The 26,645-nt window shown below is 42.4% G+C and overlaps 1 protein-coding gene across 2 annotated transcripts in view; it reads left to right on the top strand.

Moving 5' to 3' along the window:
- The window catches only part of npnta (nephronectin a), a 49,368-nt gene that overhangs the window by 8,143 nt on the left and 14,580 nt on the right, over nucleotides 1–26,645 (top strand). Inside the window, exons 2-7 of one of the 2 annotated variants that reach the window (XM_084568613.1) lie at nucleotides 1,041–1,141; nucleotides 7,967–8,017; nucleotides 11,443–11,535; nucleotides 21,554–21,673; nucleotides 22,889–23,008; nucleotides 26,288–26,422. In XM_084568613.1, the coding sequence (XP_084424739.1) occupies nucleotides 1,041–1,141; nucleotides 7,967–8,017; nucleotides 11,443–11,535; nucleotides 21,554–21,673; nucleotides 22,889–23,008; nucleotides 26,288–26,422 (620 nt within the window). The remainder of the gene's footprint in view (nucleotides 1–1,040; nucleotides 1,142–7,966; nucleotides 8,018–11,442; nucleotides 11,536–21,553; nucleotides 21,674–22,888; nucleotides 23,009–26,287; nucleotides 26,423–26,645) is intronic. The other variant, XM_084568614.1, reaches the window with a different exon arrangement.

The raw sequence follows: 26,645 nt of genomic DNA, 5'->3' as shown, positions 1-26,645 counted from the left end.
ATGTTCTGCTGGGAAACTTTTAGACCTGGCATTTGTGTGGCTGTTACTTAGACATGTACCACCCACCTAGACCCGACCAGGCACCCCCACCCCATAGCAATGACACTCCTTCATGGCAGCAGTCATCCCCAGCAGGATGCAGCCTGACACAGACACACACACAAAAACGGTTTAGGAACAACTCAAAAAACATGAAGAACAGCACAAGGTGTTGACCTGGCCTCCAAATTCACTAGATCCCAAACTGATCAAGTATCTGTGGGATGATCTACAGAGGCCCCTCCCCTCAACCCATAGGACCCAAAGGCCCCACTAATAACACAGGCCACCCTCAGAAGGCCCATGTCCATTCTCTGATGAGTCACAACTGTTTTGGAGACACAAAAGGAGACCTACACATTATTAGGAAGATGGTCATAATGTTATGTCTGATCGGTGTATACATTCAGCTTGTGTGACAGATTTTGGGTCCCTCATGGATAGTTAAGGACATTTATGTATTAAAAAACGTTTTGACCCAAATTACTTTTAGGTCAGTCTTATTTGTATTTTTCCATATGTATCCTAAAATCCCAACGCATGTACATTTTTTCATCATAACAAACTCCAGTCTCATTAAAGGGCTGTCAGGTCTACACAAAACCTCAACCTTCAATCTGAAGATAAAACACTGAAAATTAGCAAATCTGAAGAAAATCTATACAAATAGAAAAATATGTCTATTTGCTGCTATTCATCAAACTGATAAATGTCATCAGGCAGAAGTATTTACTCCATCTTTACCTGATATTTGTAAATTTGTCTTATTTACTTTTTCGGAAATATGTCCATTTATATTATGTGTTTTCATGCAGTAAAAATCACCATAAGTACTTACTGATAGTGAGATACTGTATAGGTTAAAAACCATTTTGACTTTATTCGAGCGAATTCCTCTTATTTTTCTCTCTACTGCAGAAAAAAAAAAGACTTTAAACAACATTAAAAAGACCCCTGCTTTGCATTATGACATTTTAACTAACTGTGTTATCTCCTCACAGGTGGCCGCGGCAGATGGCATCATCCAATGGCCTGTGTCGATACGGGGCCAGGGTGGACTGCTGCTGGGGATGGACGCGCCGATCCTGGGGTCACTGCCAGCGTGAGTGCCATCATGCCTGATGCTGCTGCGGGGGGTGTGCACAGTGCTAACAAGGTTGCAAGGTTTCAAGCTGGGGTCAAAGATGCAATTAAACCAAGGATGTGCTGTAACAATACGCTAGTAACTGAAGGTTCAGGGAGGCGCGCATACAACTGTAACACATGCAGCTAATGGGGCGTTGCACCTGGGGAAAATCTTTGAGTAAAAGATTGATGGTAATGGCTGGTTGGACTGGAAAGGCTGACATTTAGACTCTCACTGCGGGGAGCTATAATGAGGGAGAAACTATAGATACAGGAGGACACATTCAAGAGTAGATAGGGGATTGATTACAGATTACAACTGTGCAAAAACAAGCTAGCTAACACTGCCGGAACAAGGTAAACAGTGTAACAGTGGCGTCTACACAGACCACGGTGCTGTCAGGCGTACATACCTTGACTCATCAGTGCATTCAGCAGCCACACTTCAGCGAGGATTCAGAGGATGTGTCTTGTTCTTACTTAAAGCATCACAGCATCACATGCCTGAGCCACATGTTCGACATATTTACATTGTAAAATGATCCTTCGCTCTCTCTTGTAATGCTACCCAGGGTAGGTGTAAATACACCAGCTGGTTTCAGATCTGGCCTCACAAATCCTTTGCATGCCTTGGCGCTTGTGATGGTATACCTGCTATACCTGCTGCTTCGCTGTCGAGGTTTAATCAAGAAAGGGGGTAACAAATAAACAGGCCTTTTCCACTGCGTGAATTTGCCACCCCGTAATGTAAAGCAATATGCCTGTTTGCTTCCATGCCAAGAGTTAGATGAGAAAATCAATGCCACTGTCTTATGTGACTGTTAAGCATGAAGCTACAGCCACCAGCTGGTTAGCTTAGATTAGCAGGAAGTCAGAGAAAAAAAAAGAAAAAAAAAGGCTGGCCTGGCTCTTTAATACGGTTCTATGCATTAAACAAACAAGATAGGAAGTGTAATTAGGGATCTTTAAAGATGTTGACAGGGATATTTCTTTAACTCTTGGTAGAGCAAGGGCAGCTGTTTCCTTCGAGTGTGTATTAAAGTGAACTGAATAGTCAGTTCAACGATGAATTCCCATGAAAGCTTACAGAGCTCATCTAACCAAATGTCTGGGCTTTTTTGGCTTCATCATACTTCCACAATTATTAATTAGTAATATTACTAATTCTACTGTAAGTAGAAAGAGTGAGCAGTAATTCTGCTAAGCTGAGCTGGCTGAGATCATGCTCATTCAAGACTTCCACTGGTTGAGTCATCTGGCTTCCTGATGCCTGCTCGCACACAAAAGTAATTTTTATTTGTGTGTGTGTGAAAAATACTTCTTGGGGAAATGTGTCCCATGATGCTCCCAGAAGCTGCACCACCCAGTGTGGCCACAACAACTACAACAGCATTTTCACATTGCTTCATACCGTTCCTTGGGAGCTTGGTATCAGTTTATTTCCAGTCTTTATGCTAAACTAAGGTAAACTAAGCTAAAATAAGCTAATCTAAGTTACGTTACGCTACGTTACGCTAAGCTGCTAGTCATTCGCTTCCCCAGTAGAGTAGTAACAATTTTCTCTTCTTACCCATGGCAACAAAACAAATGAGCATATTTCCTAAAATGTCAGCTGGTTGTGCTTGAGTGCTTTTGATAATGACTGGTTATGTCACATCAAAACAAAAGACCACCATATTTTTTAAACTGACGCAACAAATTTAATGGCATATGATGTCCAGTTTTGTAAAATACAGTGGAAAATGTCAGGTTGCTATGTTCCTGCTGTGGAAAAGGCCTTAAAGGGTTATTAACTCTGCATGTTCTGGCCTCATATATAAAATAATGTATTTTTAATCCACTCATGTTGTATGTTTCATTAAATTACCATATTTTTATTTATGTTCTTAGGTGTGGAAGCTCCTCACGCCATGCTAAAGCTGACCTTTTGTTTTTTTGTTTAACTCATTGTATTCTGTATAATTTCTTGTGGAAAACATGTCACACACTGCTTGTTCGGTCCAAAGGTCCGTGTTGCTTCTTGATATAAAAAGGCTGCTGAAGTCGTAGCGTTTTGCTGCTATTTTTCACTCCCCATTTCATGCAAAAGTGGCAGGTTGCCATCTTTTCACTTGAAGTCGGAGTGTGCAGCAAGATGTTTGATTTCACTCCGGAGAATACAAACAGTATCACTTGAGTTCATGGCCCTAGTTTTGTATTCGTTTTAGCTCAGCCAGATTAACCCAAGGTCTTTGTGAGACAAATCCGCTTTTTATCCACCTCTAGCTTCGTGTCTATTAGAATCAAAATATGATAATTTTATTCTCTAACACTGAGAGCCAGAAAAACAAGTTATGCTAATGGTTCATGGGACAGAGTTAGCTTGAGGGGGGATGGGTCGATTTCATGGTTGGAAATTAGAGTTTTTTGGGCTTTTTTTTTTTTTTTTACATACCTTAGCTGATCTTGAACCTAAACCTCCTACATTTTCCCAACGCCTTGACACTTGAATTACAAAGTCTGTGCTGGATTTATACAGCCAAGAGCACCACTCTTTCAATTGTATCATTTGATAATAGTTGTTTGAACATGCAGCCAGACTCAGCAGTAACCCTGGCAGGGGTCCGTCATTTCAATGCCCGGTGCCTCCCAGCGCATCAGTACTGGACTCTCTGCCCATGTTCACAAAACTCAAGGTGGAATAGAGCTTTGGTTGAGGATGGAGGATGAAGATGACTTTATTATCACAGACGCTTAGATTAAAGGCCAAGAAGTGCTCTCATATTTAACCCCTTAAAAAACACAAACATTCATGAACATTTACACGACGCAGCCTGCTTGCGGCGTCGTGCGACAGAAAAATCATTGCGCTGAGGAGATGGTAATACATCACAAGCGACGTTTCTTAAATTATAAATGCAGGTGCAGTTACGTTAACGAATCTGTTTTCTTGACCAGCCAAACGGCAGTGTGTGAGCATGTTTCCTTTGTTTCTCTGGAGTCCCACACGTTCCGTGTTGAGCCAAAAATATCGGCTCATTTTGAGCTTAACCGCCACGTGCAGCTGCTACTTTCGCCTCTTTCTCAGAAACAACAACAACAACAAAAAAAAATACCTGTTCTGTGAGTTAAATCACTCAGTGAGTGCTTGCCTCAGTGCTTCCACTGAGTGGGCACAGCTCAAATCCATTCACTCGTGACTACAGTCACCATACCATCAAGTCAGTAAGATGCTGATTTAAACCTCAGAGGAAGGAGGTGTAAGGTTTAAAAAGTGCGATCACGGCTGTGTGCGTATACCTTTGTGTGTACGTGTGCTAGAGGATGCAGGCATCGCAGATTTAAGGTATTGGGGAGTTTTAGGTGGAGATAGAAAAGATTAGATTGGAGCCATCGGATTGTGGGTTTCTCAGCCACGGAGCTCAGCTATCACTTTGTGTGACTTCTCTCAGAGAATGAGAATGGATCAACCCAGACATTTTTGATTTTTTTTTCATGGCTCCCAGAACTGAAATAGTAATGGAAGAAGGAGAGGACTAAAAGTAAAAATCCTGAGGTGTAAGGGAAATGGGTTAGAGATAAGGAGCTGGAGATGATTTCTGTTGTAGTTGTGGAGAGACGTTACGATAGCGAGACAAGTGAGAAAATCAGGCAGATGGAGTGAGAGTGAGGGGAGCTTTAGATTTATAGTAGGCTAAAGCTCCACTCATAATATTCTGACAGGCCATCCGGCAAGCTGAGCTACACTTGAAGCTACTTATTCTAACCAGCTGCCATCGTGAACGTTTTTCTGCCACTGTGAGCGTTTGAACATTTGCATTTCTAAGTGCATTTCCAGCGCGATACAGTTTACTGTAATCATACAAAAATACTTTTCCCCTCTTCCTCGGTTGATGATGATGAAAAGCTGTCATTTCAACGACGGTCCCCGGATCCAGTCGTAGCATCTGCTTTGGTCGTTTTTAAAGAGACCCATTTTAATTTGAAGCTAATTTAATCAATTTTAATTTAGAGCGCTGGAAAAGCTTAGTCAAACCTTAAATAATCATAAGAGGGCGACTACTGGCTAAAGTACAACTACTGATTATAATGGGAACTGATGGGTCCAACATTTAGTGTCACTGCAGGTGGCAATGTGCCCTGTATCCAGGGACGTAGCCTCATATGCACCTATAAGTCAAGTTTGTGGGCAGAAGAGACGTCTGTGTTAAGTTTGAAAATGTTTTATTTGTTTGTTTTTCCTTTTATTGTACCTAAAATGGTGCCACACCTAACCATAACCCTAACCCTAACCTTGCCTTAATTTATTTGGCAAAACACCCTCTTTCCTTATAACGTTAGACACTGATGCCATGCACAGATATCGTAGCCAAAAATATTTAAAGTGAGTAATCCTTGATCTTCTTAAAAGCCGAGGAGCTTGTTAGATACGGAGTTAAAAGAAGGTGAAAATCAAAGCGTGACTGCGAGGTATCTTGACTTTTTAGCCCCTTGTCTGAGTCATCCTCCATTGATCCTCCAGTAACGTCTTTGTAAAGCCTTGATGCCTGATAAATGCCCCCATCGTTCAAACGAAACGACGAGGTTTTTTAATATAACTGTAAATAATTCAGTCACACACCTAGATGGCTCTCCTCAGACTTTGGGAAGTTTGCTCAAGGCATTGCTCAGCTGTCTTCACCCTGTTCATACACAGCAGTCCTCACAATAGATGATTTTAACTAAAAAGCAGTGGATTGTCTTTTTAAAAACAGAAATGAAGACTTTAAACTTGACACAGATAGTGAAAGGCAACTGCTGTGTAGCCATACAGCTGGAATATTTCATGTTTTTATTCTTGTAGGATGAAATGAAACGTGTTCAAGTGCTATGACATTTTATCAGTCAGGATTCAGATGCCCTGAACGTCTTGAAGTGACTTGCGGTCTGATTATGAAGATTTGGGACTCGAGACAAAACCTAAGCTTAGGTGGAAACGTGTATTGATTTTTTCTGCATCCTGATGGAATTGGGTTGAATATCATCTCCATATTGAATAGATCACACATTATAATTTGCTCAGAGGTCCTGGTGGATTTTGCAAATCCACTGAGACCAGGATTTAGTTTGATTGAGTGCAGCCTTTGTTTCTTCAAATGGTGTGGACGGGATTAAGGCCGGACTCTTGAATTGGTAATGTGAGCTAACAAGCGAGCGATGAAAGGGGAAAAGCGATACCTCAGTTTAAGTAATTCACTTTATCGCGATTGTCTGTGTGGTTTCCCTGTCCGCTCCACTTTCTTTCATTACCACTGGAGTGTAAAGGCTCGACTGAGAAGTGTGTCTTTTCATCTGGGCGAGGTGGGAGAGAAATGGAAGGGATCGCTCGTTAAAACTCGAGGCAATGTATGCAGAAATGAAAAGGAACACGTTCACTTGAAACACTCCTGGCATTAAAGGATTTTTGAATCAGTGGCAATTTAAAATCAAACGCCCGGAGAAAAGGCAGCCGGTCGCCAGACAGGTAGCAGCAGCGTTTTGTGTGTATCTATATTAAAAGAAACCAAGACCATTGATCTCGTTGAATGATATTGGTGGTGTTGTAACTCTTCTGTTCTACATCATGTGAGGACAAACTGCTGCACCCAGATTGTGCAGTTAACATTTGCAGGAATAAGAGGGCATCCCCGGAGGCAGTAGTTTTAACCAAACCGAAACCCTCGAAGTACAAAGACAAAACAGAGTTCCTCAAATGGTCACTTGAGGCCAGCTTCAAAAGCAGGTCAAGTAAACATGTTGACAGCCTTGTTCAAGAAACGGATGTTGGTATTTGCGGCTAATTCCTCACACGTTTAAAATGAAGGCTTAAATTTATGCACAATCGAGGGGCGCTCCTGTAGCTCACCCGGTTGAAAGGCAGATCGAGGTTTTAACGACAATGGTTCGGGTCTGGCCCTTTTCCCAGTGTCGTCCCTTCTCCCTCGCCCCATTACTTCCCCATTTCTATAGTTATGGTTGCGACCACTTTGAGCAACAGGTGGGTGCCGTGTCAGCTGTATACACTGATCAGCCACAACATTATGACCACTGACAGGTGATGTAAATAACATTGACCATCTTGTGACAATTCAATGTTCTGCTGGGAAACTTTTGGATCTGGCATTCATGTGGATGTTACTTAGACATGTACCACCCACCTAGACCAGACCAGACCACACACCCCCACCCCATAGCAATGACACTCCGTGATGGCAGCAGTCATCCCCAGCAGGATGCAGCCTGACACAGACACACACACAGTGTTTAGGAACAACTAAAAAAAAACATGAAGAACAGCACAGGTGTTCGCGCTGTTCTTGTTGCTGTTTAAGCCTTCATTTTGACCTGGCCTCCAAATTCACTAGATCCCAAACTGATCAAGTATCTGTGGGATGCACTGGAACAAGCCTGATCCACAGAGGCCCCTCCCCTCAACCTATAGAACTCAAATGCCCCACTAACAACATCCTGTTTCCAGACACCACAGGGCACTCTCAGAAATCCCATGTCCATTCAAAAGTCAGAACAGTTTTGGAGGCACAAGGGAGACCTACCCAAATACTAAGAAGGTGGTCATAATGTTATTCTTGATCAGTGTATGTACCTATTACCTAGAGGCAACAAGGGACATGTGTGACTCCAGAACTCCAGAATGTGTGAGTGTATGTGTTTGCTTGTCAAAGCAGGCTGTGCCCTCTAACAATATGTTTTATTTTTGTTTTTTGTTCCCTTTTGTCTTTCTCACCACGACTAAACAATGCCTGCAATTTTTGTTTGTTTCTTTCTTTGGCTATTTGTTTTGCAGCTCTCTACGCCTTAACTCACAGAGTAGTCGGGATAAGGTGCCAGCCCCAAGGTTAGCTCCACATGTTTCTTGAAATAATCTTGATAGACGTGTATTGCTGGGGGCACATCCTCTGAATCCTGGTCTCACTCACTTATTTATAGAGCCTAGCCCGCCCCTGCTTCCCTCTCAACTTAACACCACACACCCGCTGGCAGCAGCCATCCTCTTCCCTCTGGCCTCAGATCTATGCAAACAGCCCAACACTCTGCAGACCTAATTTCACCTGCAGCCATGTCTAACATGAATAATGCCAAAGTTCTTAAGCAACTTTTTAAAATTCAAATGCCCCTCTGGTCAACCCCTTGGAATACTAATGAAACTCTTAAAGATGAGAGATCCCTGAAGTTTTTTAATTAATATATTAGTTATACAGTATATCTATTTATGGCGCAGAGTGAAAACGGAGCAATCTGCTTAATGATTAATTCAGGGTGAGAATGCCGGATCCATCGATGAATAAAATATTCACCACAACATTACATCAATAAAACAAAGCCTGACCCCAAACACTGTAGATGTTGAACTTATTAGCTGATGAAGTTAATCTCATAACAGTTTTGGTCGTCTGTTCATCAATCATCAAGTCTCATTTATCAAGTGACAAATGCAAATATGCTCCAGTGTCTCAAATAGTTTTCAGCTTTTCTCCGTTTTAGAATATTTAATTTGCTAATCATTGAATTTAAATTAGCTTAAAATGAAATAATATTCAAAAGGAGCCTTAGGTGACTTGGCTTAACTTGTAATTAACCATAATTCTTATGTTGATTAAAATTCACAAAAATCAGTATCAAATTAAATAACGTGTGTTTCTGTTAAATCATTAACAGTCAGTTAATGGGAATAATCTTCACCAGTCTCTGGCTTCTTGTGTCCAGAGGAATGGCTGATGTAAAGCCGAGCGAAAGTGTGTCATCACTCGACATGTTGTGATGGCATTTATGGGAGCTCATGCTATGTTTGGCCTTCCAGCTGGTACGGCCATTTTTAGTCCTCCTCGTCCTTTGCTGTGGTTAATGAACACTGCCCGTTTCCCTCATCTCTCCGCCGGGCCCGAGGCTTAAAAATACCCTCAGAGGCGAAGCCTGTTGATGGTCGCCTCTGATCCCGCTAATCAAATCCTCCTCCATGTTGGAGAAAAACAGAAAGCACTCCATTTGGCCGCTGTCCACTAAAACATCAGTGGCTTCTTTTCTTTTATCTGCAGACCACTCCAAGGTCTTACTCACTCCTGCCTCCAGAAACAAGTACAACTCTTTTCATTTCCTTCCAACGACCATTTTTAATTTGTAATCGTGAACTTCGACTGCTCAGTGTGTTAACAACCTGGCTCATATCTCAGGCCTCTCAAACTGGGCTAACAGTACTTTCATTCTATTTGATTACATAGGCTAATAAAGTGGAATGAGTCTGGAGATGTTATCTATACTTGTTACGGGATTCATCTCATACCTTTGTGCCTTTGAATTCACTTTGAACAATGGCCAGTGGCTGAAACCCGAGGAACTAAAGTTGCTCATGTATGAATGGAAATTTCTGAGATTGTAACTCAATTCTGAACCTTTTCATTTAATTTATAGAGACTATTACTGAGCCCTTTCAGTCGGCACTAAAGCAGCTTCCAAAGCGAATGCCCCCACCAAGGCCACACAGCTGAACGCGAGGATGTTAAGGGCTATCAAAATAACATTAAGTATTGCGGGGCTGCTCTTAGCTGTGAATCCGTAGTGAGGTCAAGGTTTTTTAATTGTAATCACACATCATTCAGATATACAGTAGAATATAGCTGCTCGTGCATGGTTATGAAGGGCCTTCTGGAGGCTCTCTCCTCAAATTAAGACAGTGTTCAGACTGCTGTTACTGGCAGAGAGGCTCAAGCAAATAAACACAGCTTCGTCCTGCACAAAAGATTGCTCCTTATTTTGGAGCATGCATGTCAACCAGTTAGTTAGAGTGCATTGGGAAAAATGAATTACTAAGGCAAAGAGTCATTATTTTAATATTACCAACACAACAGCAGGAAAGATTTCCATTAACTAGCCTAATATATAACAAACTGATATTATTCTTCATTCTCCTACTAAGAGATAGATAGAGATAGTCCATCTATTTAAAGTGGGGTTTCTGGATCATGTCTTATTTACTCATTGCTTCCTGAAGAAACACACACATCTAGAAAAGCCACTGTGTGTCTTAAATGCGACGCTGATGTCAGTCTGAACATCTGCTAATTAGCTCTCCTCTAACGCTGTTGTCCAGCTTTCCATCAGAATTAAATCTGTTCAGCAGTTCCTGAGCCATACTGCTAAAGGCCACATACAGATAAGCACGAACAAACAGATACTAAACCTGTTTGATGCCGGCAATGAACCAGAATCGTCGTCTCGTTGCAGAATGTCAAACATCAGCATATGCTGAGGATATAGCAACCCCTACGGCTGTATCGTATGTGCCGTCACACACCTTCCTGGATGTGCAACAAACAGAGTGGTGTGATAAACACACTCCATGAGAATCTCTGTTTGTGACTCAAAGACGCACACACACACACACACACACACACACTGCTTCTTCTACCACAACGATAATTAAGTCCTCTGATGACACCGTATTATGAGATAATTAATGAAGCTTTTAATGAAAATTAGTAACACTTGGCTGAGGCCCTCTGTATCAGACATGCTTAGCAGCAAGCTGCAGTAAGCAGTCAGATAAGCAGGGCAAGCCTCCAGCTCACTGAGACAAAGCACAGAGGCAGGGAAGCTGCGCTACCACATCTCTGTACACACTCAAAATAACACCATTCACGCAAAAGGAACGACCTGCGGGGCAGCGCTTCACAGAGGAACTAATTATAATCTACTATTTTGGTGCTTTTACGGTTTCAGTCTCAATCTTCGGGGGAAATATTATTTACCTAATCCTTGTTGGAATCCTAGCTGGCTGTAAGCCAGCGTAAATATCAGCGCTTCATTTTAAAACTGTGAAAATCAAAACTTTGTTTGGTGTTGAAAGGTCAGGCTTCTCATTTATCTCAGTGAAATAACATAATATCACTACGGATGGGTAAACATTTCCCGAGATCAAGTTCTGTGCAAAATGAAATAATTGAAAATAAAAATCATCATAATAATCGCTGTGTATAATGTGGTTAGCTGAAAATGGATTCTCTAATGTCATTAGTAAAAAAAAATAAAATAATAAAAATAACACTCTCACACGGACGGAAACAAAAAGAGACACTTTTCTTCTAAGGATGAGGCATCGTGCTGTCTCATTGCTGGAATGTGGCACAAACAGATAATTTACAGCCATGGGGTTGTGGAAGTCGAGAAGCAGTGGGATTAAGTGCTTTGTCATCCTGATCTGGTACAAGTAGTCTGCCAGGGAGCTGCGCTGATCTGTCTCTTCCTCTTTGAATCCTCCCTGAACAGCTGTGTGCCAGCCGGGCTGTAAGCATGGAGACTGCGTGGGACCCAATAAGTGCAAGTGCCACCCCGGCTTCACCGGCAAGACCTGCAATCAAGGTGAGACTGAAACTTGTAGACTTGTGTGACCCTACCTTGCAGTAGCACCGGCCCTTTTTGTGTTTGTAATCTGGCCCTGAAATGGAAACATACACAACAAAGAAAACAGGAGTCAAGACTATATGGTGCCGGCCAACGGAGCAACACATAGGCCTGTTGACGTGCACATTTTTCAAAAGGAGACTTAAGGTAGGAGAACCCCTGTTCTGGCAGAGTAATCATTGTTTATTGTGTCCGGATCTCCGCTGCACAACACCAGTGTATTAAAGCTGCCACTAGAGCGGAGGCAGGTTTGCCTTCAGCCGACACTGGTGAGATGCTTTAATCACGGGGGAGGAGATGGAGAAGTTGAGTTGATTCAGCTCAAATGGAAATGAGTGGTGAGGCCACGTTGAATGATCCCGGGAGTGCATCCTCTCCTGTGAAGATAACATCTCAATTACTGACCTGAGATGACTTGGCCCCGCTGAGCACTACCCAGTGTGTTTGTTTGTGTGCGGTAGGTGCCTGAGACTTTGTGTATTGACAGTTTGGACGTGTTGAAAAGTGCTAAAGCTTCCCAGTTAGCTATAAGTTGACGTGCATCCAAGCCGCTTGAAAGTACTTGTGGAATTCACGCCCTAAGACAGGAATAGGAGAGTGTGTAATTAAAAACAAGGGAGGGGGAGGAGGGGCTGTTGAAATCCTTTCCGGAATGTTCCAAATGACTCATCCTGCATTTTGAGGCTATAGGTGGCTCCTGTCTGCCCGGCCAGACGGCTCTACTTTGTCTTAATCTGCAACAAAGGGGAGAGGAAAAATGATCCGCATCCATATCCAACTACAATAGACTCCGCTGCCGACCATTCAGACGGACTTATCTGACAAATGTGATTCCAAGACCTTTCGCAATGAAACTGTACTTTCAAGCATCTGTCGAACTCCGAATTGTCCAATAAGCCCTAGATATTTTAAAGAGCTTACCATTTTACTTGGCATTGAGTGGCAGACTTGACCTTTCAGCCCACAGAGGCAGAGATAACCCCGGATCCTCTTTTCAGGTGACCCATGCTATGGAAACCAATTAAATTTATTCAGAGAGCAGAGATTCGATTTTCTCATTTAAATGCAGCCTCTGTCACAGATTGATTTGAGGTTTACTATTGATGTGCCAGTTGGCCAATGTCTCGAAGCATTCTAATATCCTGTCCCTCTGGGAGGAGGAAAATAAGTTTCCCAGAGCTCCTTCTCTGACCTCAGCGCTGCTAAAGGTCAGGTAGTCTCCACGATAGCTTTTAAATCAGTTTACGTTTGTTTTGTGGACAGCATTGTCACCAGGAGGTTGCATAATTACTGCATTTGTAGCAAGTGGTAAAACAGTTAAAGAGACATTTATGTGAGCACTTAAAGCTATGGCAGAGAGACTAGTGTTACAAATATAAGCAAGGTTCGGAAAGAGCTGAATAGAACCTAGTAAGAATCCAAGAAATGTTTCTGATGCTGCGTTCAGAGGAAGAATTTAAGTCTAGTTGAGCTCTGAAAGAAGTGGTGGGGCTGTAGACTGTAGATGTACAATCATATGCGGTAAGTGGACAGTGTTTGTGTAATTACTCTCACTACCTGAAGGGGGAGACATAAATAATGCCCTGCAGCTTTAAGTACAACTTAAAATCACTTGTACTTAATTTTTTTTTTCTATTTTACATCACTGCATACATTTAAACACCTTTTTTACGCTGCATTTGCTAGTTACATTTAAAAAGAAAGAATTACACACTGTAAAGAGATAAAGAAAATCTGCCTTTAGAGATTAAACCAGTGCTTTACACCCAGATTATGACCCTTTAAAAAAATGAGTAATCACCTAACCCTTTTTGCTTTTTATCACTTTCCACACTTTATTTGACTGTTCATGGCAATTTGGTGAAATAGTAATGGAATTTATTGAAATAACTGACAATAAAAATTCACAAAAAACACAAGATTATCTTATTAAATATTGTAATGTAGAATAAACGTACATAGATGTAGGGATACTTTGCATGTACACGCATATAGGTACACGTTCCTCTGCTTCAAGTGGGAGGTGTGGATGGAAGCGTCACCCTGGAGGCGCTCCTATTAACGAGAGTGTCAAACACGTTAGGAACACCGCTCGTATGGAACGAAAACAAACCACAGTGGAAACATTAGTGTTTACTCTAAACACAAGCACCCCAGACACTGTATTGATTTCTCTTGAAACCAGATTCGTATTTCCCTCTGTCAGATCTTTATTAGCTGATACTGTTATGAGAGATTTACTTCACACTACATGGTTGTTTAAGTGCCGGCTCTCTTCACCTGTCACATAATTTAATTGTAGTGGTTATTTCACGTTCTTAATCGTTCCTGTACGAAAAAAAAAATAATAATAATAACCTGAATGTAATATAATCTGACAGTTTTTCATCATTAAATTAACAGACACTCATATGTCAAGATAAATAATCCTTACTTTGAGAATCCTCGTCATTTTGAGAAAGTGCTTCACCCTGGGTGCTGATGAGAATCGTTTCTGTCGTACAGCTCGGTGAGGAGAGATGAATAGGCTCTCACTCCACAAATAAACTCATTATGGGGATAATCTGTTTAACAGTTTGGCGGCACGCTCCCCCTGCTGATCTAATCATTTTAATAAGATGATTATTCCGTGCAGGTGGATTTAATTAGGTGTAGTTGACCTGCTGTTAAGACACTATTAAAAGATTTTGCCGGTGGAACGGCGCCCCAGACATCAGACCCAATACAGCTGCAGCCCCTCCAGATGTTGCTGTCTTCTCTTTCTCCTTGTCTGTCAGCCAGATACATAATTAATACCACTTCAGCAACGACAGTCTAGCACCGTGGAGGTATGTACGCGGTTTATTTTTCTATCCGTTTTTAGAATATTAGCTAATATCTGGATCTTTTTACTGCTTTATCTTGGCGTAACTGCGGAAGATTTTGTGATTACTTCCACTAATCCACATCCAATCCACTAATTCACTTCAGCCCAGGTGTAGACAGATACTTCAGGGCTGTTGGTTTAGAAACAGATCCCTCTCCATCACTGATTGCCTACCAGACAGTCTGCAAGTATTTAAAGTATCACACACACGTCGTTTTACTATGTACCTTCTCTCGGTTCTCATCCAATTAGTTCAAATTTGTTTTATCTATGTTCTCTTTTAAAACAAAGATCATTAAAGGGGCATTAAGTAATATTTGACATTAATCAACCTCTATAATTGGGACGTAGGAACAGGCATACAATTAATAGAATTGGTCTCCTGATGCACTTTAGCTGAGTATCGATTGTTAAAGTGCAAAAAATAACACCTGACTAAGGTCCTGTTCCCTGATCAGATCAACCTCTTGCAGAGAGTTTGAGGTCATTTATTAAATACAAATGGCACATCGGGCCAGATCCCATCCATAATGTTGCTGAAAGTCTTCAAATAATCTTCAAATACAAGCATCTGCATCGTCCAATGGGAAGGGGGCACTTGAATGCGAATTGCTGAGACACATTTCAATAAATTTCAGTTTAATCAATGTCAATGTAAGCTCCACAAAAACTATCTAAGGAATGCATTTCCTTAGATTTGACAAGTTTTCTACTAGTTTTTGCAACTTTAACATTCAATCATTTAGATTTGTACACTATTTACTTATGTCTATTTTGTAGTACGGACGGATATCTCAAATTATCTTGGTTCTTATTCTACAATCCCTTATTCCAGTGATCATTCCTAGTTCCCTTTCGCAGACTGGGCATGCAACGAGTGTTTCTCTCCTGCCTAGACTTGGCAAAGCTGCACTAGACTTATATAAATTCTTAGTTCAGATTATTCAGTCCCTTGGTAGGGCTTGGCTGAAAGACTTGAAGCGTGCAAAGGAGTCAGAGGCAGCAGTATCATCTTCCTGTCCCGCAACAATAGGTGTTGTTAGCTGACTGCCGGAGGAAAGGTTGCCTGACTGATAGATGGGTAGGCTGTGAGGGGAGGGGTTGACATTCCTGAGGCTGAAGTGTTTGTAGTCCGGCAATGATTTGCCTCTTTAAACGGTAACTGCTGTCTACCTTTGAAACCCCACACAAAAACTGAGAAGGGATTCTCTGAACCTGTGAGATACTGTAATTCTATGAGATCCTATTTCACCCTTGCGACAAGAAAGTTATGCATAGCGGAGAGGAGGGCAGCGGTAGAAGGGACACAAAAACACTTTCTCCCTCATGTGCCCTCAAATTTTTTTTTTTTCCCGATACGCAGCTCATGTCCAATTCCCACAAGTGTAATCCTCTTTGCTGCATAATGTTCCTCTGTACTGCCCAGGAATGTGGTATGGGTCGAGGTGTTCAGAAACCATTGGTTGGTGCTTTTCATTCTCACTACATCTCTCTCTCTCTTTCTCTCTGTCTCTCTCTGTTCTCCTTACTTATTCTCCACCCTTTACTACTTTGTGTCAATCAAACCCCCAACGCCCCCTCCCTCCATCCCATTCCCCTCATCCCCCCCTAACTCATTTTCTTTTATCTGAAGAAGAAGCTCCGGATTATTTAACCCCACCAGTGTGGGGCGATCACCTCCCTATCTTTCTTCCCGTGGACCATCAACCAGCGAGAGTAGTGACGGAGGGTGAGACTCGTCGATCCCCTTGGCGGCTTCTCTTCTTCCTCCCCCTTGGCAACGTGCATGGTGCTGAGGGAGAAGGGAATGTCACTCTCAACTATTTTCTCACTGCTTTCTGTCTCTCTCCCTGGCAGAAGAGGCACCACCCAAGAGCAGCCTTTCTGTACGAATGCCAGCATGAATGCCAAGCATGTCACAGTTTTTACCACTCTATATCAGTCTCTCTATCTTTCACTCAAAAACAGAATCTCAGTACCAACGAGCCATCATGTTTTTCTCCTTCTTCTTTTTGATTTTCCTCTTGTCTTTTTTTTTTTTGAGCGCCTGGCACAGAGAGCTCTTCCTTTTAAAACCATCATCGACATGGACACAGCACTCACAGCTCCACCGGCGCCTCTAGTAAAAGGCCTTGACTTCCAACCAGTCTTATCTTCTCCAGAGACGAGCGCATCCCCAAGAAAGAGCCTCCTGCTAATCTCTCTGTCAGTGATAGAGGCGTGTCGAGAATGTAGCAGAGCATACCTCAGTGGAGCTGACCCAATAAATCACTCCACTTTGCATCACTTCAGATGTGGCTTAGCGGTGCATATATGGTACAGCGAACACCCCGGAGGGACTTTCCACTTTTCCCATCACATAGGTCTCTGCAGTCCTGGGGCCATGTCGAGCTGTCAATTGGCGGCCGCATCTGTCCGTTTATCTCTCAGTTGCTCCATCGCTCTGCCCTCCCTGTCCTCTCTCCGTCCTGCCTGTATTCTTCCTCGTAGATGAGAGGCTGGCTGTGTCTTGAGTATGGCTTGCGCTGATGCTCGCGGAGCTTCCACTGTCTGAGAATGTGACCATTTCAATAATCCCTCATTTACATTTTTAAGCTGTTTTTTCAGTGCAGCGGGGCAAGTGGAGACCTGTTTCTCTGCCTCGCCGACAATGGACAGTGTTGCTATGGTTTTCTGTAATCGCGGTAATGAGGATGCCAGTTGTTTACCGTGAAAACCAAAGGAGGAGAAACAAGATCGAAAATGCTAATTAGGAAAGTGAAGAGTCGGGATGTGTGTGCGTGCATGGGTGCGTGCAGGAGGGAATGTTGCGGACATCATCTCATGGCAGAAGTATTGGATTTTAGCCATGGAGATGAGCAGAGCCAAGACTTCTGTCTGATAGAGGACAGGACAAATCTTTTTGATTTAGGTATCAGGAAAATGTCATTTCCAACAGGTGTTTTTTAAAAAACAAAAAAATAATAATAATAATTATAATATATCCAAATATCCATATAGCCATAACATTATGACCACTGACAGGAGAAGTAAATAACATTGACCATCTTGTGACAATTCAATGTTCTGATGGGAAACTTTTGGACCTGGCATTCATGTGGATCTTACTTAGACATGTACCACCCACCTAGACCAGACCAGCACCCCCACCCCATAGCAATGACACTCCTTGATGGTAGCAGCCATCCCCACACAAAAACGGTTTAGGAACAACTCAAAAAACATGAAGAACAGCACAAGGTGTTGACCTGGCCTCCAAATTCACTAGATCCCAAACTGATCAAGTACCCGTGGGATGCACTGGAACAAGCCTGATCCACAGAGGCCCTTCCCCTCAACCCATAGGACCCAAAGGCCCCCACTAACACCATCCTGTTGCCAGACACCACAGGACACCCTCAGAAGACCCATGCCCATTCTCTGATGAGTCACAACTGTTTTGGAGGCACAAGGGAGACCAACGCAATATTGGGATGGTGGTCATAATGTTATGCCTGATCAGTGTATATATGTTTTATATTGGTTGATACATTTGGATCATAATATTAACCCCTTAATCAAGATTTCGCTTGCTTGACATGATATGTTCAGTCACATGTCGGCTCCTTGTTAATATATATGTAGACGATAAATGTTTTGAATAGTGGCTCTAATGTAACAACATTCACAAACTGACCTTTCTATTCTAAAGAATTTAGAGCTGTGGAACAAGACTTTAAGCCTGGCGGCACGTGGTAGGGTGAAACAGGCAGACAAATCCTTGTCACAACCAGCTGATCACTCAGCCAGGATGACTTCAGTAGACCAGAAGCTTCCATTAATAGAAAACGGGGTGCATGGATATCTGGGCATCTGCTCCATCATTCATCCAAATTAAACGGTGGTATCCTTTAAATGCAGGAGGCATGCGGCCCTCAAAGAACGCGGCCTTTATATAGAGCTAAAGGCGGCACCGTTTAAAGTGCGGTAAGTCAAGCTGAGCCGTACAGTGAGATGATGTCTATTTGTGATGGTTCTACTGTATCACATAAAAGAGAGGGTGACATTCATAGTGTACGTCATTCACAGTGTGGGTCATCATTCCTGTGTGATGGATTTCTGTGTTGGTTTTTCCGGTTTGGGGTGACACATTTAGGTGAGAGGCAGGTAACAACATGTTGGACATTGTTGGAAATATATGGAACAAATATGTTAGTCCAGTTAGACATTTACCCCTAACCGTATGCATTGTGTCTATTAACATCTATAAGGTGTTAAACCACACTTAATCTAAATTACTCTGGGAAGGACAGAGGAAAGAAGTTAATCTTTATATATTCATTCATTCATTCATCTTCTATACCCGCTTATTCCTGTTAAGGGTCGCAGGGTAATCTTTATATATGAATAGTGAAAATAATGTTTCAGCTTTTGTTTAATTTAAGGAAAGACATAACATTTCAAACAACCAGTTAAACTGAGCTAAATGAGCTAAATGTCATTTCTTTTTTAATTCACCCTTACAATAATGTATGTATTTCAACCTCAGAGCCACTTATTGTGCTTCCACAATTACCCAACATCAACGTACAGATTATCACAATATCTGTCTTTATTCTAAATGTAAATTTTGAGTAAGAACACCAAAACCTGCCTCATCTTCACTTGAAAATAGCTATTAGCGAGAGGTGGAGCCATGAAAAGCCAGATGCAGTTACTCTCAGCCTGTTCCTCTGTGAACATGTTCCCCGGTCCGTCTTCAATTCTGTCGTACCCTGCAAGAATAGTGACACTACTTTCTTTCAGGAAAAAAAAAAATAAAATTAATCTTAAAAACTGCTTCAGGAGAAGTAAATGGTAAAAAGCAAACGGAAATGAAAAATTTCCTCACCGCATCAGAACCATGCAACTGCAGGCTGCACTGTAATCCGTCTCCTTCTTAAAGTATGCAGAAATAATCTTGTCTAAATTGCTGGGTGGACTCGGTAGACAACAAACAATCTCAGTTAAAGCGGTAGGGATAACTAGCAACAAGAGAGCCCAGGAGACTGTTCTTAAGCTGGACATTTGGCCTAGGATCAAAAGCACTGGAATTAGAGCATTCACAGTCAGGTTTCCATCCAAATGTTATGTGACTTTCCATCTATTAAACTCTAGTGCAAATATCAGTCATTCATTTTCTGTAACCGCTTGTCCTCTGGAGGGTCGCGGGGGGGCTGGAGTCTATCCCAGCTGTCATTCGGCGAGAGACAGGGTACATCCAAGTCTATTGCAGGGCTAACACAGAGAGACAGACAACCATTTCCACTCATTCCCATCCATCATTACATTTCCAATTCACACCTTACGGCCAATTTCAGAATCACCAATCACGCAGGCACAGGGAGAACATGCAAACTCCACACAGAAAGGCTCCAGTCGGCCCGTGGATTCGTACCTTCTTGCTGTGAAGCATCAGTGCTAACCCCCACACCACTGTGCCGCCCCGTGCAATTATCAAGTATTGGTTAATTGATATAAAGTGTCGGTGGCACTGATTCCCCTGTCTGGTGCCATAACTGCAGAAGAAGAGGGTGCAGGAACAATAGTCCAGCTTCAAAAAACAGAAAAGCAGTGGTGAAGACGTGACGGTATTCCTGTATTTATGTGTGTTTCATGTATTAGTTTGAGATTTTTCCATCTGTACTTATTTTTAGCCTCTTAAGCGGAGCTGAAGCATGACTGATTATGCTTTATGTGCTCCTGCCTCAGTCAAGCATGAAAACTTTTATTTATCCTTTTTTTTTTCCTGAAACACACAAATTGAAAATATGCATCAAAAGGTTTCCAGGTGGATGGAAATGCACCTAATGATACCTCTGCTACATTCAGACGGGCCAGCGAACCGGCACTGAAGCTCCTAAACGGACTGCAGATGGTATCAGTTATGTCTGTGCCTTTCGTGCAGTTATCTGTCAAAACATCTGGCGTGAGACGAATTTCGTTACCGCCACGTTACTGTAGTCACTATGATAAGGTGTTAAAGTACGCTATACAGTAAATTATAAACACTACTGCATCTATGCGTTTTTTAAGGAAAGATAGGGTCGACTTGTTGTAGCTGGAAGCACACATGCCCTGCTAATTACATCAGTCACAGCTCTGGCCCAATTAGTCAGTAAGTCCTTCCAGAGAGACAACTAGAATAGAAAAATGGAAAGCATCCATTGTTAGTGTAATGAGTTATACCTTCGCTTTTCGTGCAGGAAAGGCCCGCCATTAAAATTTTATATTTTGAGTGTTGTGAATGTCACTTGTGCATTCACTCGAATTCAATGAACTTAAATGAACTCTATACAGTAATAACCAATGAACATTTATCCTAGCCTCTGTAAAGCTTTATAAACCACAGAGAATGCTTTGACTTGTCATAGCAGGAAGTAAACAAGTAGCAGTGAGTAATCCCACAGAGGCAACTTAAACATATAAACCAAATGCAGACATTTGCAAAATTATTAGCTCCACTTCTCTTTGACTAGTGGAAATGTCTTCTATGAGACAGGTATAACGACTTGAATTTGCATAAGCTTTTGACAGGTGTTGAGCTCAGGGCTTATTCCTTTCTCCCAGGAGTCCTCCAAACACAGACAGCATCATTTTCTAATATGATTTCCATGGCCCGTCGTGGGTGAGGTTTATCTACCTTTTTTTTTTTTGTGTGTCTGCATAAAAACACTGCATGTACATGCATCTGTCAAAGAGTGTCGGGCGGTGAAGCTGCAACCTCATGAAGTCATGGTGAGTCAGAGGGCATAATAGCATCTTTTATCACATGCAGGCGATGGGGAGGTTGACAGATGACACAGGCTTCCTGGTAAATCATCAAGGAGGGGGATTCGGGGGCCTGTCAGAACATGGCCACACTTCACTTCCTTGAATACACCCCCCAGCCCCACCCCCCCTCCAGAACACACACACACACATCAGCACACACGCAGACAGGCAGACACCTCAGCCCCACACATTAATGGATGGGTGAGGTTTGACGTGATTGACCTCTTCACCTCTGCCCTCTGACTAATTCCACCTCTCCGTCGGAGGGCCCCTCTCTGCGTCCTCCGGCCCACTCACGTCTCCTTTCTCCGTCCGCAGACCTGAACGAGTGCGGGCTGAAGCCGAGGCCCTGTAAACACAGGTGCATGAACACGTATGGGAGTTACAAGTGCTACTGCCTAAACGGCTACATGCTGCTGCCTGATGGAACCTGCGGAAGTGAGTCGAACGCACGCACACTGTTTGCATTGCTGTCTGAAACATTGATGTTTTCATCCTGTTTTCTCCCCCATCATTTATTTTTTGTCATAATCTCTCTCCTGCTTTGTAGCCTCAGTGTGATACCGTGAAACGCTCCCTACAAATGTATTCTTTCCCACACAAAGGCAATGTTGATGACATATGCTCTCCATTACAAAATGCATTTCCTCCTCTCGTGCGAGCACCTCTCTCAGCAGCCTCGCATTCCTTTGATAGACTGTTTTGATTAAAGCTCCGTGTTGATCTGCTTCATTATAGCGGCTCTGCAGTCAGGAACCCCTGTGAAGAAATCTTCCAGGGCTGAAATGAAAAAATATGAAACGCACACAACCTGCGGACCCTTGAGGGAACGCGCAGCTTTTATTGGTTGCCCCGAGGTACTCCGCAGAATGCGAGCCGGCGCCTGTGAATTCTGTTTCCCACCTGATAACTTTGACTCTTGAGGACATATTGTAATTCTCAGGTCATTTTAATTAGTCACTTTAAAAGTCAGGATTGCTTATCGCTTGAGGCAAACTCAGATTATTCCAGATGTTGTTGTGTAATGATAGCATGATAAGCATTAAACACCTTGCGTCTCCCTTTTTTTTCCTCCCCTGCTACGGCTTTGATCAATAGATCACTGTAGCATTTAATCAGCCTCAGTCATCAAACTGTACTCCAGGGTGCCTGCAGCAGCTGAAGCAGCAGCGGCAGCGTGAGCCTCATTTTTAATTTCCTTTTTGGGGTTCGAAGTTATCAAGAGAGGCCGAACAAAATCTGTCATATTATTATTATTATTATTTTGGAGGGCCTTGTTCTGCCCGCCACAGCTCAGCAACAACGGATATGGTGGAGATGGATTATCACTCTTGGGGTGTAAGAAAGGATAAAAATGGGTGAGGGAAGATTGCTTGAGCCAGCCTGTAAGCACATAGCAACTGCTGCGGATCAGAGGAATCTAATAATGGTGGAGTGTGTGCTGTTTTGTTGTCTGCATCCCAGGGTCAAGCTGGATAATATCAAAAAAGGCAGGCGAGTGGCCTGGCTCTTACAAATTGGCTAGAGGATAAGGAGAGTGGCTGTGGATGTGAAGGAGAGAAAGTGTGGGTGAGAGCAGCATCAACTGTTCCCCCTTTGTACTCCCTCGTGGGAGCAGCATGTGTTAATATGTGCCGTGTTTCTCTTGTACAGACGCTCGCACTTGTGGTATGGCCAACTGCCAGTACGGCTGTGAGGTGCTGAAAGGGGAGGTCCGATGTCAGTGTCCGTCGCCGGGGCTGCAGCTGGCTCCGGATGGAAGAACCTGTGTGGGTACGTCCCAGTCTTAATATAACTCCACAAGCCTGAAAACCGAGCCGCGGTGTGACCACTGCAACCGGGGCGTGAGCAACTCACAGCAAAGCAAAGGATCACGAGCAAGACGTTTTAAAGCCTTTTTTTCTTCTCAGCCTTTGAATTTCCCAGGTGATAATTATGTGCAACTGTTTTGGCAAAGGACGGGAAAAATTTTGGCAGTAAAAAAAGCAATTTGGGAGCTCAAACAAATCCTCTAAGCAAGCCGAGCATCCAGGTTGAATTCATCCAAAATATTTACCAATATATATTTCATGCTTTGATCAAAGGACCCGTCATTTTATCAGTAAGCCACCAACCAATTTGTGCCATTTTCCACTTTACTTGCTCTAGCTTTCCCAGCACCCGGCTGCCCCCGTCCTATCCGCCATTCATTACCAGTTTTACATGGCACCGCTCTTCAGAGGGGTAGCTAAACAAATGAAAGGGGGCCGTGGAGGCAGTTAACCTGTGTCAGGTTTAAACACAGGCTCTTCCAGTCTGGGCTGGTCCTGCCTCGCTGCCTCATAGTCCCTCTTAACTGCTGGGTGGATAATAGGGGGCGGATTTCAAAAACAGGACGGACATCAATCATGAAGAGAGACGACGGAGGAGGAGACGGAAAGGTTTGCCGGCCACAGGTGTTACAACAGTTTAATGGAACGCTTCCGGATCCCTCTGGAGAGGGATGTTTTATGGAGAGTTTTATGGAGGCTTTATAATCATATCTATGGAGGCGATTTCCTACCAGAGCCTCTGAGTTACATGCAGAGCAGTTTTTAATAATGAGATAGATATTCTTTTTATTGGAGCTTCGTAAATAGTAAAGTCAAACTACTGCAAATATCAACAGTAATAAAAATCCAGCTTAAGAGTAAACGAGTTGTTTGCTAAACCCCAAACAGTTCTTTTTGTGTATGTGTGTAGTTGTGGTCACTTTTACACTTCGGTACTATTTCCTATCCACTTTTATGGAAGCTCCCGTGGCAAATAAACTCAAAACTGTTTCGCTGTTTCACTCTGCAGCTCCAGTGGACTCACATGTCATGTTTGCTCAGCAGTGACCGTGAAAATTCAATTCAATTCTATTTTATTTATATAGCGTCACTAACAATACAAATTGTCTCAAGACGCTTTACAACATCCGGTCTGAAACCCGGCCTCAAACGCCCAGAGCAAGCCTGAAGGCGACGGTGGCAAGGAAAAGAAAGAATTACAAATACTCACGCCCTGTCTGTTATATCACTAGATTTAGAAAATAATCACACCGCTAGGGTAAAAACTGCAGCTGCGCTCTCAGACAGTGTTCACAGTGTGTGTTTATTCCTGGCTTCAGAGCGGTGTCGTCACTTCCTTTTTTTATTTTTGTGAGAGGTGATTTCATTGAAATGTAATGTGGCCTTAATAGTAAGTTTAATAGGCTGCTATCAAGTGATCATATGATTAATTGCTTGTATGCTGAGAGCAGGAATATCCAATGAATAAGAACTGAACCTCAAAGGTCCAAAAGCTATTACTACATTGTTGCTCAATGACATGCTTTGCGGTAAAAATGGCAGTGTAATAGCTCCAGTAGGACTTTTTAAATGCAAAAAAAAAAATAAAGAGAGAAAAAGCAATTGTTTACATTAGAAAAAAACAGCCATCCCCCCCAACAGCATACTTCATACTTCTCTTACTGTTTCTTTTTTTTCGACTCTGATGTGTCAGTCTTCTTTGAATAGTTTCAAGAAACTGTGCACAGGCCACGGTATTTGTTTGCTAAAAGTGGACCGGGCCAGGAATCCCTTAAGGGGGATGACTTTGATCCATTAGAAGGAAGTATTGACTTGTTTTTGCTCTGTGACAGAACTGGAACAAAACCCTCTGATTAACGACAGAGCACGCTGATGTTTGTGTGTTGCTGGAGAAGTTCAGGATGCTTCCTAATTTAATAGTGCCTCTCATAGAAATCAGTGTATCACCGAATTTTGTCAAGTAAGGCAGAGCATCGGAAATGATCAGACCCATTCTTTGGTGATGTCCATGGGTTACAGGCTTGGGACAGAAGCTGCCTGCGCAGAATTTTTGACAAATTATTCAAAACAAATATTTTATTTGTGCTAAGATTCATTTGTCCAGTTGCTGTTGAGGTCATGATAAAATGAATACCCTCAAATTAAAGCTGCACTTCAAGCCCATATTCATTATATTAAATATAGTTATACACCGATCAGCCACAACATAAAAACCACTGACAGGAGACGTGAATAACATTGAACATCTTTTTTTTGGACCTGGTAGTCATGTGGATGTTACTTAGATCAGACCAGGCACCCCCACCCCATAGCAATGATACTCCTTGATGGCAGCAGCCATCCCCAGCAGGATGCAGCCTGACACAGACACACATACAAAAAAAAACAGTTTAGGAACAACTCAAAAAACATGAAGAACTGTTGACCTGGCCTCCAAATTCAATAGATCCCAAACTGATCCAGTATCTGTGGGATGCACTGAAACAAGCCTGATCAACAGAGACCCCTACCCTCAACCCATAGGACCCAAAGACCCTATGGGTGTACATATGGGGTTAAATGTCACATACACACTGAAAAAGACCAGTCATTTTTAAGCAACATTATATTTCACATAAAACTGCCCCAGTATAGCAGCCATTAAACAGCTCCACGGGAGCAGTTTAGGATTAAGATCCTTGCTGATGAGAACCTAGAGGATGAGGGAGATCTCTCTGCTGACTCCACTTGCTTGTTTCCCCAGCTGGTCCAGGTGTCTCAATGTTTTTAAGAACCTTTCTTTTTAAAAAAAAAAAAAAACAACAGTCCCTGTAGGGCCAAGGCTGCTTCTGCCGCATTATTATGCGGCAATAAATTAATGATTTTAAGGCAAATGCTTTGAGCCTCTGAGTGTCTAAATATTAATACCCACATGTGTTCAAAGGTGATCAACAGAGACACTTAGAATATGCCTTTAAATAATGAAACAAGGCGGTGTGCATGGCACTGTGCTTACTGAACAGAATACACAATGTTCTTTGTTCATAAATGAATACCAACCAGGGGAGGTGAAGAAGTCTTCTGGTGTGAATAGCAATGTTGGTTTTGTTTTAGATTAAATCGCCTGTTTTATTTCAAACTTGTTTCAAACGGTATGCTCTCATTGAGAATAACTTCTTAAGTAAGAAAGGCTGAATGCATTATTTTAATTATTATTTTTTAATAATTAATAATATGTATTGTTTGTTTTTCCCTCTTGCAGATGTGGATGAGTGCGCTGCGGGGATAGCAGTGTGTCCCAGGTTCAGGAAATGCATCAACACCTTCGGCAGCTACATCTGCAAGTGCCACGAGGGGTTCGACCTGCAATACGTCAGTGGGAAATACCAGTGCATAGGTACTGTCACCATCAAACTTAACATTATCCGTCCAGCAGGAACTCATTTGGACATATATATCTTAAGAAAAAAAGCTTGTTTGTAGGTTACTTACTTTGTTTTTAGGTAGTAGTGCCAACCAGTGGTGAAAGTAACTAAATACATTTAATCCTCTTACTTATATTACTTTGTAGTACCAGGTCACTGCCTGTCAGAGAGAAACTACATTCATCTGTCAGTTTG

Source organism: Chelon labrosus, assembly GCF_963514085.1.
Source record: "Chelon labrosus genome assembly, chromosome: 2".
Lineage (NCBI taxonomy): Eukaryota > Metazoa > Chordata > Actinopteri > Mugiliformes > Mugilidae > Chelon > Chelon labrosus.
This window is presented reverse-complemented; position numbering and strand designations above follow the sequence as displayed.